The sequence below is a fragment of the Bos taurus genome, chromosome 25 (assembly GCF_002263795.3).
Source record: "Bos taurus isolate L1 Dominette 01449 registration number 42190680 breed Hereford chromosome 25, ARS-UCD2.0, whole genome shotgun sequence".
Lineage (NCBI taxonomy): Eukaryota > Metazoa > Chordata > Mammalia > Artiodactyla > Bovidae > Bos > Bos taurus.
In genome coordinates this window covers 6,626,244-6,643,841 of record NC_037352.1, presented here as the reverse complement: position 1 = coordinate 6,643,841, position 17,598 = coordinate 6,626,244, and the positions used below count along the sequence as shown (strand labels likewise).

Genomic DNA, 17,598 nt, shown 5'->3' with positions numbered 1-17,598 from the left:
AATCCCTGGGTCGGGAAGATCCCCTAGAGAAGGAAATGGTAACCCACTCCAGTGTTCTTGCCTGGAACGTCCCATGGACAGAGGAGCCTGGAGGGCTACAGTCCCTGGGGTCGCAAAGAGTTGGACATGACTGAGCACGTAGCTGACTGCAGCTGGCAAGGGACCAAGTCAGGACTCAAACTCAGGACACCAGCCTGCCCTGGTGGTCCAGTGGCTAGGGGACCCCAGTTTGATCCCTGGTCTGGGAACTAGATCCCACAGGCCATAACTAAAAGACCTGTGGCAGGTAAATAAATAAATAATACTGTTTCAAGAAGAGAAATTACAGATGAGATGAGGTTCTGACCACCTCCCAGGCAATGTCCATAGGTATAAAGCCTGTGTACCATGCCTGGTATCACCTCATCACCTTCTCTTGGCTGCTGAGCTCACCTCTGCCTGCACTCCAGGTGGACAAGGGGAGTGCTTGCCAAACATGGGGATCCACTGGTCAGGTCTTCTAAGAAACCGTTTCACGTCTGCCATCCATTTCTATTTTCTTGACACGTCACGTTAAATATATGTGCTTATTTCCATTTTAGAGAAGACCCTGATTTGGGAGATTCTGATGTAAATGACAGTTTTTGTTACCACTGCTTGCTGTTCAGTCATGAGCAACTCTTTGCGACCCCATGGACCAGGTAAGCGGGTTCTTTACCACCGAACCACCAGGGAAGCCCCATCTCTACTTATATCCTCCTATTTGGACTTGGCAGGAACTCAGCTATAAACCAGCATTTGCAAAGATGGCTATTCTGGGGGAATGGTGAAAGACAGGGAAGCCTGGTGTGCTGCAGTCCATGGGGTTGCAAAGAGTCAGACACGACTTACCAACTGAACAACATCATTTCCCCCTTCACCATGTGCCAGGATAAAGCTGGGGACTTCTTTTTTAAATTAATATAACCTTACATATTTCATAAGGACAGTACTAGAAGCCCAAGTTCACCACAACCGTCACCACCAACATCATCAATAATGAGAGAATTTCTGGAAGAAGATGCAAGCTTCCAGGCCAACAGTTGCTAGACATGACTTTAGGCAAATCATTGGACCTATCACACCATACTGTCTTCATTTGTAAAATCAGGGTAGCACTGTCTTCAGAGGTCAGTGGACATAGACCAGTGGAAGCTGATGTAACTTGCACAGTCCCCTGTATAAGGAGTTTCCAGAGAAGGGCACTGGATATACTTGAAATGGTATAATCCATGCTATGAAGACAACTGCCTTACTCAAATCAGCTTTTGGCTCTTAGAGTTAAGACTTCTTGGTTCTACAGTCGAATGCTGAAAGTTCCCATTGGGCCAGGAGAGCAAGGATGCCCGTTTTGGACTGTCGGACCTGCCACTTGCCTGATGTGTGGTTTAAGACACATTCACCTCCTTGGTCTCAGGGTCCTCACCCGTGAATGGTAAGCTTGCAAGTGACAAAGTGTTGCCGTAAGCCCGTTCCATAGGTTGTTTTGTTTATTCCATGTGTTTGTGTGTTAAGTCACGTCAGTCGTGTCTGATTCTTTGCAACACTATGGACCTTAGCCCGCCAGGCTCCTCTGTCCATGGGATTCTCCAGGCAAGAATACTGCACTGGGTTGCCATGCCCTTCTCCAGGGGATCTTCCCAACCCAGGGATCCAACCCGCATCTCTTAGGTCTCCTGTATTTGCAGGTGGAATCTTTACCACTAGAGCCACCTGGGAAACCCTATTTATTCCACATAACAGTATTAAAAGGCAAGTAGGCTTCTCATCATGAATTATGGAGGGGGAGCCTAAGGCACAGAGCTTTGGGTTAAGTTACCCTTGACTGCAGGGCTTCATAGTGGTGCAGACGAATCTGCCTGCAATGCAGGAGACGCAGGTTCAATCCCTGGGTTGGTAGGATCCCCTGGAGAAGGGCACGGTAACCCAGTGCAGTATTCTTGCTGGGAGAATCCCATGGAAAGAGAAGGCTGACGGGCGATAGTCCATGGGATCACAGAGTCAGACACGACTTACCAGCTGAGCACGTGGGCACCTTGACTGCATCTGGCAAGGGACCGAATCAGGATTCAAAGTCAGAACACCTGTGTCCACACTCCATATTTTAAAACCTTTTGTATGTATTACCAATTTGACAGCAGTGTTAACTAAATGAGATAGGATTAAGATGCTATTAAGAAGGACTTCCTTGGTGGCTTCGTGGTAAGAATCCACCTGCCCGTGCAGGAAACACATGTTTGATCCCTGGTCCAGGAAGATTCCACATATGGCGAAGCAACTGAGCCCGTGTGCCACAACTACTGAGCCTGTGCTCTAGTGCCCAGGAACTGCAACTACTGAAGCCCGTGCACCCTACAGCCCGTGCTCTGCCAACAAGAGAAGCCACCACCATGACAAGCCTGTGTACCACAACTCAAGAGTAGCCCCTGCTTGCTGCAAATGGAGAAAAGCCCATGCAGCAACAAAGACCCAGCACAGCCAAAACTAAATTAATTTAAAATATATATATATTGTTAAGTAAATGGGGTAGACAATCCAACCCTGGTGGGAGCATTAAATTATTAAAGGAAATAAGTGTGTGTGCTCAGTTATGTTTGACTCTTCGTGACCCCATGGACTGTAGCCCACCAGGCTCCTCTGCACATGGATTTCCCAGGCAAGAATACTGGAGTGGGTTGCCATTTCCTTCTCCAGGGGATCTTTCCATCCCAGGGATCAAACCAACATCTCCTGCATTGCAGGCGGATTGTTTATCACTACACCACCTGGGAAGAACTTGATAAACATCAGCTTTGCCACTTATTATGATGATTTTTTTCATCTTCTTCCTACAAGCCTCCCTCATTGTTCTCTGGATTATTAACCGCTTTGCATGGGTGCGTGCATATGTACTAAGTCGCTTCAGTAGTGTCCGACTCTTTGCGACCCCCTGGACTGTAGCCTGCCAGGCTTCTCTGTCCATGGGGTTCTCTAGGCAAGAATACTGAAATAGGTTGCCATGCCCTCCTCCAGGGGATCTTTCCCACCCAGGGATTGAACTCACCTCTCCTGCAGTGGCATGTGGGTTCTTTACTTTTAGCGCCACCTGGGAAGCCAGTTAACAGATGTACTAAAAGCTTAATAGGCGTTAGTAGCTGTTTTCATTTGAAACATAAGGTTGTTTTCTGATTGTTGTTTTGTTTTAAACCAAAGGCTGAGGTTTCCATGATGGGGAAATAATTCAGCTTAGTTCTGTTTCTTTCTTAGACATCTGTAGTTGTTCCACTGACTTCTTGGGAATGATGGGTGAGGAAGAGGAGGCATGTGACCCAGACAGTCGGGTCCCTTGCAGGGACAAAGCCTGCTGCTTACCTGGGCAGCTGCACCGCCCGCCCCGGTGGGCACAAGAGCAGCCTCGTGTGGACGTGACGAATCCACTCTCCCAGGAAACACACAGAGGCCAAAGAATCAGAACACCAACTCACGTAGACCTTTTCAGACTAAGCTTTTATTTTTTTGATATTACAAACCAGTTTTCTTTATTCACAAACCACTGTAAGTGATATAAACACTAATTTCTAAAGACAGATATACACATTTTCTGGGTTTGCAGATTGCGTGAGGTGTGTGTTAAGTCACTATATACCACACATGATAGTAATCTTTTTTTTTCCATAATTCATAATAGCAATAGTTATTTAGATAAATGAAAACATTCCAAATAAATACCGTTTAAAAAAATCCAAAATGTCTGTTTACATCTCTGACATACATTTTAAAATGACTTATTGGCCTCTTGGAGGAGTGCCTGACAAAAGAGTCTGTAACATCAGTTGGCACCCACTTGCTCTAAATGATTTTATTAAAACTACATACAGTCATGGGGGAAAGTACAGCTCATCGATGAAAATCAAAACTGCAAATTAATTTTACTTGAACCAACACAGTAAGAATTCTATGTTTGTGATTCCAAATACAGTGCAAATTCTGGATTTTGAAATCTAAGACACATGGGAGACTTCGCTTGATTCTCCCAAAAGCCCTGTTCCTTCCACCTCACCCCACTTTGGGGTTGGATGCCGCAGCATCTCAATATGTCCTTTCCCTCAAAAACATCAACCAGGCACCCGTTGTCATAACACCTTCTTCCACGTGGGGGAAGATGAGAATGTCTCAGGAATGCTATCAAGCACCCTCTCCCCTCTTCCCTCCCCGACTGGCAAACAGAAATATTTTTCTCTGCTTTTGGCCGCCAAGCAGCAGTTTTTTCCCCCGTTTCTCTCTCTCTCTTTTTTTTTTTTTGTTTTTGTTTTTTTTGTTTGCAAGATCACGGTGATCTTAGATAGCAAAGCTACAGAAACTCGGTTTTCAAATCTTGTGAAACTTTATTGATGGTTTAATATCCAACCGATCTTACTGCATGCACATTGGATGACAAGAGAAAAGCTGGATCACAAACACTTTTTTTTTTTTAAGTTTTGTCTGGTTTTGTCTTAAAGCAGAGTTGTTACAGCGGATTGGCAGGTTCACAGCAGTGAGTTGAGAGCTTTACTAAAGTGCGTGCCATATGAAGGCCTGCACTGCACACGTGGAAATTGTTAACTATGTCAGCAAAACTACTGGGGACCACTTGCTGCAGGATATATATATTTTTTTTATTTAAATACAAAAACAGGAAGATCCGTGACAGATACCCCAACTGAGATTAACTTTGTAAACAGAACAACATGAAGAGACTTCGAACAGAAGAAGCATACAGACAAACTGCAATTTTTCGGATGCGTCATTTTGGCCCTGCTTCCGAGGTGGGGGGGAGGGGGTCGTTCTTTAGGGGATGTTGAGGGTGGACCTACTTTTTTTGCTTCCTTTTGACAAGTGTCCTGGGCCTTGGAGACAAAAAAAAGAAAACTAAAGATATTGATTTGAGAGAATCCTTGGGGATCGGGAAAAAAATGGGAGGGCGGGCTCTCACGGACTGAAAAATTGCAGGTTGCTTACACAACATGGTCATGTTTCAAAAAGTACCAAGCGGATGAAAATACCATGATTATCTCTACCCAATGATTGCAATACTTGTAAAATGCTTCTATAAATCCGAATATGATTATCATGTAATTCCATAAAAATTATACGTCTTGTCTGTAACAGTTGTTCTACGAGGCTAAAACTAAAGCTTCGAAAGACTGTTTCTAGAACTTAACAACGCCACTGCACAGATGTAAATTTTATACATTTTTTTTTCACTGGTACAAAGAATTTAAGTTTTTATTACTTTCTTTTTTTTGGAAAAAAAGAAAAAAATAGAAACAGTGCTTTTTATCACCTTTTTATTAATGTTATTTTTTCCCTCCCATAATATAAAAGTCAGCAATGATATCAATAATTTATTATACTGGAAGAAATATAAAAAGAATGCTTGCAGATGGCCTAACTAGCAGTCTTTTGCCTAGATAACTAGTGGCTGGTTAAGAAGCTGAATACTGCCAGGTGGAATGGTTGTAAAGGGTGGGTTTGCACAGCTGCATTCAGCTTGGATGTACAAGTGTTTCTAGAAGCATCCTCTTAACAACCTAACCTTTGGCTTGAACTGACAGTGAGTAACTTAGAACCGTTGCTATATGGACGTTGGTGCAGTGGGTCGTTTAGATTCATCAGTTACTTTTTTTTTTTTTCCCTTTCAGCCAAACCCCAGTCCCCACCCCCTAGGTCCCTCCCACCCTTCCCGTTTCATAAAATAAAATAATGCAGATGCAGAAAAGAACATGACTCCTGTAGTCACTTACACTCTTCCCCAACAGCTGATAACCCCAGTAGCTTAATATTCAGCATATATAATTTCATTTACAGAATACAGCACTCTGGATATGGCCCTATACCAGTGTTTAGTCATAGCTAGCATCTCTCTAGATCAACCACAAAAAAAAAAAAAAAAACTTCCTACAGCCAGCAACCAAACTACAGAACCTTCGGAAATGAAAGACCCACAATATTAAAATACACAGAACAAAATATCTGAGGTATAAGATAAAAAATGTAATTTTTTTCCTCTTTTTAATTTAATTTTTTTTTTTTTTAGATGCTAAAATGATGCACTACTGCATGTATTGCAATACCCAGGCCTCGGAAAGCTTCCTTTTTCCCCACGTTGGAAGGTTGTTTTTTTTTTTTTTTTTAATGGTTTTTGTCATTTAGTATGGAGCAAAACGGTTGTATCCCCCTCGGTATATACTAGCCTGCAATGAAGAAAGAACGAGACCCACATCGTCAGCATGGCTCCTAGTCTTGGCATCAGTCAAGGGTGCAAAAGCATTCTGAAACAAAGCAATTTAAGGGGTGTGTTTTTTACATTTTCCTTTTGCAACACGTGGATCATCAAAAAAGACTACTATGTGAAAAAATAGACACTCGGAAACAACCAATATGGAGGCGTCCCCTACCCATCCCGGGTCCACCTTTTAGAGAATTGAAGATACTGCCAAGCCTGACCTCTCCCCACCCGCCAGTCGCTCCTTACAACGAAAAATCCCTGTAGAACCAACTTCGGGCGGCCAGTCCTGGGAGCTCTAAAGGACTCTGAAACAAATGGGCCGCTGAAGGATTGATGCTGTCTCTTATTGTTGGCTTGTTTGAGTTACTAACAATACTGTGTGTCAAGGATGCAAAAGCATTCTGAAACAAAGCAATGTAAGGGGTGTGTTTTTTACATTTTCCTTTTAGAACATGTGTATCATCAAAAAAAAAAAAAGGACTAGTGTTTGAAAAAATAGACACTCAGAAACAACCAATATGGAGGCATCCCCTACCCATCCTGGGTCCACTTATTGGAGAATTGAAGATAGGACCAATCCTGACCTCCTCCCCCCATAGCTCCTTATAACAAAAATTCTCTGTAGAACCAAATTCGGGTGGCCAGCCCCAGCAGCTAAAAAGGACTCTGAAACAAATGGGCTGCTGAAGGATTGATGCTCTCTTAGGGTTGGCCGTCTGAGTCACTGATAATAATGTGCTCTGTTGGGAAAGGCTCTGTCTACACTCAAGATGTTGCATGCAGAGGACTTATTGAATGTCATCACTCAACCCTCTTGGTCAACACTTTCCCCCAGCGAACTGGGTGTTGAAGTGGAGTGGCTGAACAGCGAAAGCAGGACGAACATGTAAGTCCACTCTTTACTTGACTCAGCTGAACAATCTGTATGGAAGGTGCTCTTGAGAGGGGAGTTGTGCAGATGAATTACTGGATGTCATTGAGCTTGTGCAAAAAATGATAGGTTTCCCAATTATGGCGGAATGTCTACCGCCAAGCTCCAGGGAATTGCCTAGCCGTGGTTTTAGACGGCACTTAACTATCTCCTTTTGTGAAAAGTTTTGGCGATGCCAATGAATGCCTCTGGGGCTTTATCTTTAGGAGAAGAACTGATCATCTTGATCTCAAGCAGAAATCTGCATGCCAAAAAGCTTTGTAATGATTGCATACGCTCTCACGTGATGGGCACGTCTTACTGTACGCTTTTAGTGCATAGAAGTTTGAACAAGTACAGGCAAATTCACCACCCCCCCCCTTCAACTCCCAGTGTTGGCCCTCCCCCCAAACCCCTCCCAAAACAAAAACCCAGCCCCACTCCCACCAAAAAAAAAAGAAAGAAAAGACAACTCCCAAACTGCTTCCTTCTAATTCCTTATGTACTAGGCACACACACAAAGCGTGCCTCTCTCTCTATTTTCTTTCCTGGGCGACTATGACTTTAAACATGAATTGTAATAGGGGAGGAGAGGCAGTCAGATTCTCAGCTGCCTGACAGCAGAGGCCTGGAACTGTGCAGCTTAGCTCCTCTGAGGTCTGTGGTGGGGCTGGAACCTTGGGGCTATGTGAATGAGCGGCAAGGGAGGGAGGGAAAAAAAAAAGAAAACAAAAAGTTCTGCATTGACACTGCATTCCGTTAGTGATGGATTTCATTATCAACATGACTAATTATTCCATTAAGGTAAGTGCTTGGCTAGGTGAGACTTGCAAAATGAGAAATATAATAACTTACATGCACGACATTGCCAAGAAATTAAGACATTTATCAAGTTTACTGGGAGGATTAATGTGGCATTTTTTAGCTGCTGTTAGCACAAGAGACAAATTCAATTAAGGGAAAGTGAGAGGACGTCAGCCGTCAACCCATCCTGAGATCCCAGCTGGGGGGAGGGGCGGCCGGGGGCCGGGGGAGGGGGGCAAGGAGGAAGCTAGGAAGAGGAGGAAGTGGTACTCACCATGGCACCAACGCCGTAGGTGGGGGCTGGAGCAAGTGTGTGGTGGTAGGGGTCGGTAGCATAAACTCGTCCGTAACTAGAAGGAAGACAGAAGGGAAGATTAAGCCATAATATGTGATTAACGAAGTAACAATAACAACCGTAAAACACAAAATACCAAGACAGTGTGGAGGGGCCCTATCCATCTTGAGAAATAAGAAACACATTCCAATCGGCCACGAAACATGAGAAAAGTCCATCCTATACAAGCATTCCTGTGTCCACTTAACATCGCTGGTGATAAAAGTACGTGGTGTGTGTGTGTGTGTGTGTGTGTGTGTGTTTCCTCTCTCTCTCAAACAACCCTTTCTACACTGGGTTGGAGGCAGGCAACAGCTTGAAAGAGTGGTTTTAAGAAAGCCAGGAACCACAGAGGACCCATTATAATCAAGATAGATTGTCCTCTTTTCCTAACAAAGTTGTCACCAATCAAGTGAGACAGGGTGGGCCAAAAAGGACCCAGTCTTTACAGTTAGGGCCGAACATGTCAGAATGGGAAAGAACAGATGTATTCAAACAGAAGCCTCCTTGAAGGCTTTGTGGGACCTCCCTCCCCACTCAAGAATTAGAGCCTAATTTGATTTTTGAGTCTATCACCCCAGAACTTCTATCTCATCAATCTCTAGCCAGGTTCCAGGAAGCGAAACATTTTAAACAATAGTTCTCTTTTTTTTTAAATAGTTTTTTTTTTATATGGATCATTTTTAAAGTCTTTATTGAATTTGTTACAATATTGCTTTTGTATTATGTTTTGGTTTTTTGGCCAGGAGGCATGTGGGATCTTAACTCCCTGACCAGGAATGGAACCTGCATTGGAAGGCGAAGTCTTAACCACTGGACCACCAGGAAGTCCCTTGAACAATATTTCTTGATGACATTTTCTCATATCTGAGGATTTTTTCCTCCTGTCTCTACCATCCTCCTTCCACTGCCCTAATGCCCAGCACAGGCTTTAGAAGAAAAATGTAGAAGAGATGGACACCTAATACATTGGATGAACAATGCAACTCATCAGATATTAGAGCTCGGAGAGACTGGGTCATTTGCTCAAAGTCACAGAGCTAGACAGAGTCAGAGCTAATCCTTGAATGTCTCAGGGCAACTCTCATGCTCTTTCCATGGTTCCAGATACCCTTCCTTGAACGGCCTGCCAGATATCTTGTTAGAGTTTGAATGCTGCTGTTTTGGTAATGATCACAGCTGAGATGCAGGCGAGGTTAGGTGAGGGTCTCTGGAAGCAAAGCCTGAAATGGAGATTCTTCCACCCCTGATTTGTTGGGGGCGGTACGTTTAAGAGGAGGGAGAGGCAAGCAGCTCAGAGAAAGGGAAAATAGAGAACCAAGGGTGTATCAGTTCTGAGCTGAAAACTAACTTCTCCCTAATCCTGAGTTGCACCCCAAAGTTGATCCCAGCTGGAGGCAAGTGGGTTGGCTTTTTTAATGCTCTTGTTAGTTAAGCATTAGCTGTAGACTTCCTAGAAGGGCAGAGGATAAACTTCCTAGTTGCAGTGATTCTTCGGGAGAGGGTAAGTCTCTGCAGAAAGAGGCAGTTGGGTACCATTGGTGACCAACATTCACAGTGGCTAGGGGAGGGGTAAACCAGCCACTAGATGGGGTAGGTGTGAATTATCAATGGCTTTTGAATCTTGAACACTCCTTTAAAGAAGGAAGGAACAAGGCACGCTAAACTTTATGAATATAAGCACATTCAAAACAAAAAAAAAAAAAGAAGGAAGGAACAAGCCAGGAAGAAGTCATTGGTCTATACTATCAACCTTGGGGTTGAATTTGCATTGACTTTATTCTTCTCCTCCCCTCTTTCCCTACTTGTCTTCTAAACTTCCTTCTCATACTTGATGGATAAGAATGCACTAGATGGATCTCACATCATAAAGCCTGAGAAGGAAGAACCAGGGGGAAAACCTTCTAACTCTCAGGCTCTGAGTTAGACTCCAGATTGGGGAAAAAAAAATGATTATACTAACCTCCTGATTCTGGGAAAGATTGAGACAGGAGGAGAAGGGGAGCAACAGAGAAAATGAGATGGCTGGATGGCATCATCAAATCAATGGACATGAGTTTGAGCAAACTCTGGGAGATAGTGAAGGACAGGGAAGCCTGGTGTGCTGCAGTCCATGGGATCGCAAGGAGTCAGACACGACTTAGTGCCTGGACAACAAAATACTAAGCTTTCATTGGACATGCTGTACTCCCAAGCCCTCTGCTTGTTTCAAAGGTCACTGAGCTCAAATCATCTACACGAGTCTTCCGCCCGATCCTCAAAAGCGTCAACATTCCGCATTCTCCTGATCCCCAAAAACGAACAGGAGTTTCTTTTCTGAGATGAATCTCTCAGTGAAACTAACAAATAGGTAAGCCCTTCTTGCTTTCATTCCTTGGGACATCCTTTATGACTTTGACTCACTGAAACTGCCTTTAATCAAAGATTCCCCCTCTCTCAGGGAGGAAAAAAAAGCAGATGTATGTCCAAGACAGGGTGTGTTAAAGCAAGAAGAATGATGACTTTTTGAAATAAATCTTTTATTCATGGAGGTTACTCATGAAACTGGGGCGTTTACCCCTAATTAGAAGCAGCTACTAATAGGGAGAAAAGAACATGATGGATGACTTTGGTGTTGATTTTCATTTCATGAGAAAATAAAGTCTGTCATGGATCTGGAGGGAAAAAAAAAAGTAATAGGATTATTTTTAATGTATTTTCGACTGGCAAAGCTGGTTATAGGAACTGGCTATAAATTGCAAAAGTGAACTAAAAATGCTTGGATATTTACTAAATGATGCCACAGTGTGGTGTTCCTCCAAAACAAGCGGTGAAGATGCTAATTCAGAGCAATGATTAGTAGTTTTATTTTTTTTTTTTAATTTGGGGACTGATTTTGCTGTGGCAAAAATGTCCCATTTTGAGGAGACAACAGAGTAGTGATCTGAATGTGAAAAGGTAACCCCCCACTTTTCCTCTCACATCCTTTAATGGTCATTCATCGATAACTCTGGGCTGGGCGTCAGCCTCCGAAGAAAAATCAAGCTAGCAGTTTGGCAGCGTTCCCTTCCAGGGCAGAAGAAAAGGAGAGCAGCGTCGAACTGGTCCTCATAAATGAGCAAGCTCCTTTTTGCTCCTCAGGGTGACCTCTACCTTCAGAATCCGATGGTTTTATTATGATTAATAAATTTCATCTCCACAGAGGAAAAGGGACCATGTCAGCTCAAACTGAAAGCAAGGAGGCTTCTTTTCAAATGCTAATCCCGAAACACGCCCTTCCGTGACACCACCATTTAGACACAAGGTTATCAGGGAAGATGTGGACTGGAGCTCCACCGAGGCTGCGGGGATGCTGGCCACACCGGTGACCTCTGGCGGCGGAGCCCAGAGGAAGAGGGGTGGTTCCCAGGGACCTCGGCGGGAAGGATGGGGAATGCCCGGTGGACACCACGTGGGGACAGACCCGCGCCTGGCGTCACCCTGCGGACCAGCCATCCCTGCCGAAGCGGACAGGTGTACAATCGGGCCCCAATGCTCACCGTGGCCCCAGAGCCCACCGGTCAGAAATCAAGGATGAAATGTGAGACATGTCCACGTCACTCACACCATCACCACCCTGACATAAACCACCAGTATTTCATCAGAACCAAATCAGAAACAGTCATTTATATCTCTATCTGTCATCTATCTGTCTATCTGTCTCTCTATCATCTATCACTTGTGTCTATGATCTATCATTTATCACTGTCTCTATCATCTATCAATCATCTCTGTCTCTCCATCATCTGTCTACCTCTATCTATCATCTGTCTATCTACCAATTATCTATCTATCTATAATCTGTCTATTATCTATCTGTCTATCTGCCTAGCTGCCTGTCACCTATCTTTCCATCTATTTAAACATAAATCTGTATCAGCCTGCTGCTGCTGCTGCTAAGTTGCTTCAGTCGTGTCCGATTCTGTGCGACCCCAGAGATGGCAGCCCACCAGGCTCCCCTGTCCCTGGGATTCTCCAGGCAAGAACACTGGAGTGGGTTGCCATTTCCTTCTCCAATGCATGAAAGTGAAAAGTGAGAGTAAAGTCGCTTAGTCGTGTCCGACTCCTAGCGACCCCATGGACTGCAGCCTAGCAGGCTCCTCCGTCCATGGGATTTTCCAGGCAAGAGTACTGGAGCCTAATCATACTTAATGCCCTTGCTTAAAATCCTTCAATGATTTCCCACTTATCGTAGAATAAAATCCAACTTGCCTGAGTCACCCCTGCCCTGCTCTCACCCCCATCTCACCCCCAACCCCACCCCTTGCTCATCAGGACTCCCAGGATGCGAGCAAATTCATTCTCCCCTTGGGACCCTGGCCAGCTCATCTGAGCTGCTCCCTTTCATCCTTGACCTCTCAGCTCAAACGTCAGCTCCCCAGTGCTGCCTGCCTCCTTGACCGCTCTTTCTTAAGCGCACTTTCCAACCACATCCCCAGCCTTCACCTAATGGAGCAGATCTCCATTCATTTTGGTGACTTACTTCCTGACTTGACTGTGTATCTGTGCCCCTTCTGGAATGCCAGCCCCACCCCCACCCCCAGGGGCTGGGCTGAGTCTATCTTGTTTCCTGCTTTCTCTCCTCGGTCTAGCACAGCACTAACTAGGGGGCAGGTGAACGAGGGAGCAAGGCAATGCCACTTGTTGAGTGAAGGAGGACTAAGGAGAGACAAGAGGCCTGGGAAGACCTTGGTATCCACCATAACCTTTCTGTCAGTAGCCACGATCCTAGGAGCTATGCTTTCTGAAGATTCTACATCACTTGCTCCCAGAGACAATCAAAACACTTCAAGATGCTCAGAAGAAAAGCTCCTTGAGTCTCAAAATACACAGTGTGTTATTTCCCATCACCCCTGAGAGTTCACAGAGGCCAAGTTGCCATTAAGTTCATCACTCCGTTCTCCAGGGGATCTTCCTGACCCAGAGATTGAACCCGGGTCTCCTGTACTGCAAGCAGATTCTTGAGTGTCTGAACCACCAGGGAAGCCCAAGTTCATCAAAGGGAAAAAAACAAACAGTCAAAGTGAGACATGATAACTGCTCTGCTGTCTAGTTTGCTGTAGCTCAAGGCCATCATGAACCCTCGTCTGTTTTTGACCTCTGCGACAAGAAAACCAAGAGGCTGGCCTGCCCCGCAGAGGACAAAGGCTTGGAGCCAGAAGATCCAGGTTCAAGTTCTCCCTTTGCAATGTCCTTGATCAGTGATGCAGGGAACTCCCTGAACCTCATCTTCCTTGTTTGTAAAATGATTTCTGCTCGGTCTGAGCTCTGCCTAATTCACAGATAAAGTGCATGAAAGGAAACCAGGGGCATTTAAAAGCCATCTACAGAGAGGGGAGATTATGTTACAAGGGTTCTTCTACAGAATTTCATAAGCTGACCTCTCCTGCTCAGCCGTTTGGTCTGCAGAAGCACCCGAAGGATCAGCATCACGTGTAGTTCTAGCGATCAATTCATGGATGCTTTCGGAAGTGAAGCTCTGTCTCATTTATGAGTTACACATGTAGTTTCAATGGCTATATCTGAACTTGATATGCCAGAGTCAAATGAATACATAAGCTGCCTGCTGAATGGGGAATATGAACCTGTGTTTGTGTAAGAGCTTTGTCAACTCAACTGAGAAATGTAAATACTACTTATTATTAACATCTTCTAAGTCCAGCTGCCACAAGCTGGGTGTGAATGAAATACAGTAGGGCCATGTGGGTACCATGCCCCCAGGTTCTAACAGTCAAGTGATTTTCTTATAGGGGCATAGGAAGAACACTGTCATTAACTTCACTCCATAGAGTTCGCTCTGTATATTTGAAGTCACAGTCTTTATGCTCCTGTCCCAAAGATAGCTGGGGGGCGGGGGGGGGGGTCCCTGGGGGCAGAAAGATGGATAAAATAGGCTCAGTCCTCCAATGAGGCTCCCAGTGTGGTGGAGCTCTCCTAGACGGTCCCAAGGCAGCAAGAAGGTGCCAACGCTCAAGTCCCCACCATGATGAGAAGCGCTACAGAGTATGCATTCAAACCAGGATCCCTGACAAAGGGTCAAAATGCGCACTCCCAGAATCTGCAATGCCGTTAGAGCTATAGTGCCTTCATAATCAGATCTAAGACAGAGTCTGGAAGCTATTGGGAGCTTAATACACACCAGCCACACACCTCCCACAGAGTGTACAAGGAGGGCCCTAAACACGGCCCCATGGTCCTCATGACCTGCGATTTGGAGAGCGATGGTTTAGCCAGGAAATGCTCCCCTTCCTGCCCCTGTGGTCTCAGACCTCAATGCTCAGCTGGCATTCGTGAAGGCACTCACTAGGGAATATTCCTCTGTGACAACTGCAGCTTTCTCCTAGTCTTATCTAGGCAATGACTTCTATAATTGTAGACCACGCAGGTGACCAGGGCTTTTCTAAAAGCTTCCCAAGACATGCAAGTCAGAAAGCAGAATCAATCCCATAACTCAAAACCTCCAAGAAGGACAGAGTAGAGGCAGAAGACATTCTCCAAGAGGAGCTAAAGAGTTACCGCAACCCGACGCTGACATTTCTGAACTCTCCTGTGACTCACTTCCTTAGCTTGGATTTGAAATGATTATCTTCGCAGACTGCCTTTTTCAGTCTCATGATTCTTTTCCTCCAAAGTAGCGGGGATGGACTTCCCTGGTGGTTTAGTGGTTAAGAGCCCGCCTGCCAATGCACGGGACATGGGTTTGATTCCATGGGTTCGAGGCCCAAGATTCCACATGCCACGGGGCACCTACTGAATTCCAGGCACCGAGAGCCGGAGCTCCGCAACAAGATAAGTCACCCTGATGAGAAGCCCGCACATTGCGACTAGAAAAAGCCCGCACAGCAACGAAGACCCAGTGCATCCAAATAAATAAATACATTTGTTTTAAAAGACTAAGAGAATTTTGGCTCCTGCCCTCTCTCTGTTCCACGTGGGGTTCCTCCAGTAAAACCCTTGGAATACCTGTGTCAGAACTACTCCCAAACTGAGTTCTCCTTCTGAAGCCCTGGGTACAGTAACCTCCAAGCCCTATCTATGTAAGCAGATCAATGGTTTTAATGGGATGAGAGGGAGACAGATTCTGGGCCTGTGCCCTAGAGATGTCCCGCTACAGTGCGTATAGACACACACACACACACTCAGAGGCAAAATTAAAACATAAAGTCAAAACACATTGGAAGAACTGATGCTGAAGCTGAAGTTCCACTACTTTGGCCAGCTGACGCAAAGAGCTGACCCACTGGAAAAGACCCTGATGCTGGGGAAGATTGAGGGCAGGAGGAGAAGAGGGTGACAGAGGATGAGATGGCTGGACGGCATCACTGGACATGAGTCTGAGCGAACTCCAGAAGATAGCGGAGGACAGGGAAGCCTGGCGTGCTGCAGTCCATGGGGTTGCAAAGAGGCAGATACAACAGTGACTGAACAACACGACACACTACCAATGTTCAGGTTAACTGTCGAAATATTTTAATTTCAGGTGAGCATCCTTGCTGCTAAGAGACCCATTCCTGGGGCACACATACTCTTTCAATATTCATTGGAGCAAAATGAATGAAAACGTGGCTCTCTGATAGAAATATGGTAAGAGCCAGAAAGACAAGCTACATAGGACATTGTAAGTTTTCCAGTAGCCACATTAAAAAAAAATAAATGGAAAATAGGTGTCATTTATTTTTATATTTTAATTTGATCCAACAGATTAAAAATAGTATCATTTCAATGTGTCACTGACATAAAGATAATGCGTGACATACTTTACATTATGTTCATACTATTGTTCATACAACAATTTTCATTGTTGAAATCTACTGTGTATTGTACGCTGAGAGCTCACGTCTACATGGACCAAGCACGTTCCAGAGGGCTCCGTGGCCACATGGTAATCGGTCACCAGGTTGCAGAGAACGACTCCAGAAAAATCTACAGAATGTTCTCCTCACTGAAAGACAAAAGATTCCTGACGGGTCAAGTCAATGTTTCCTGGAGTGTGAGCTGAGGTCTCCTCTGTGAGAACGGTCTGGGGAAACTCCTAAGAACTTTGATTGTCAGGCTCCATCTCCTGATCTAGGAACTGGAATTTCTGAGGCATGGAGAAGGCAGGATGGAGTGGAATCTGTATTTTTTTTTTTTTTCAGTTTTAGTACTTTTCAACTGAAATATAGTTGATTTACAATGTTTGTTAATTTCTTCTGTAAAGCAAAGGGATTCAGTTACAGATATATACACATTTTAAACTATTCTTTTCCATTATGCAGATAAGTTCATCTGTACCATTTTTCTAGATGCCACATATAAGTGATATTCTATGATGTTTGCTTTTCTCTTTCTGACTTACTTCACTAGCAGAAATAGGGACACAGATGTAGAGAACAAACGTAAGAATACCAAAGAAGGAAGGAAGGGGTGGGATGAACTGGGAGACTGGAAATGACATATATACACTCTGTGTATAAAATAGATAGCTAAGAAGGACCTACTATACAGCACAGGGCAAGCATGCTGAAAGTTGCTCAGTCGTGTCTGACTCTTTGCAACCCCATGGATTGTACCCCAGCAGGTTCCTCTGTCCATGGGATTCTTCAGGCAAGAATACTGCCATGCCCTCCTCCAGGGGATCTTCCTGACCCAGGGAACAAACCCATATCTCCTGCATCTCCTGCACTGCAGGGGGATTCTTTACCGCTGAGTCATCGGGGAAGCCCACAGCACAGAGAACTCTCCTCAATACTGTATAAAGACCTAAATGGCAAGAAAATCTAAAAAAGAGGGGATATATGTATAACTGATTCACTTTGTTGTACAGCAGAAACTAATGCAACATTGTAAAGCAACTCTACTCTGATAAAATTTTTAAAAATAAATAAATAAAAATATTCTTTTCCATTACGGTTTATCATGGGATATAATTCTCCATGCTGTACACTAGGACCTTGTTGTTTATGCATGTGTGATAAATTCTGCAGGTGATCATCACCCAATCTGACATTTGACACCTGCTGTTGTATATTTTTTTTTTTAAATCTGCCCTGATTAACCCTCCCTTACTCAGGCTAATTCAGAGCTCTCTAGACATCGTTAATGTTCATAAGGAAACTGATAAAGACATTTCATTTTTAGGAGGTATTATTATTGCATGTAACAGGCTCTGAACTGTGTCTGGTCCACTGTCAGCACTCAGTCAACACTCGGAAGATCTTCACTAAATTCCTTTCCCTGCATGTTCCCTTAGCACCCTGCGCTTCCCCTATTAGAACACACATCACA

At 44.5% G+C, this 17,598-nt stretch overlaps 1 protein-coding gene across 19 annotated transcripts in view; it reads right to left on the bottom strand.

Annotated features, from left to right (window-relative positions):
• Positions 1-3,485: 3,485 nt before the first annotated feature.
• The window catches only part of RBFOX1 (RNA binding fox-1 homolog 1), a 2,433,924-nt gene continuing 2,419,811 nt past the window's right edge, over positions 3,486-17,598 (bottom strand). For 8 of the 19 annotated variants that reach the window (XM_024984901.2, XM_024984899.2, XM_059881314.1 and 5 more), the window contains 2 exons: positions 8,254-8,329; positions 3,486-6,308 (listed from right to left, as the gene is read on the bottom strand). In XM_024984901.2, coding sequence (XP_024840669.1) covers position 6,308; positions 8,254-8,329 — 77 coding nt within the window. In that variant the 3' untranslated portion in view covers positions 3,486-6,307. Of the gene's footprint in view, positions 7,860-8,253; positions 8,330-17,598 lie in introns of all 19 variants that reach the window. The other 11 variants (XM_024984898.2, XM_059881313.1, XM_059881315.1 and 8 more) reach the window with 4 other exon arrangements.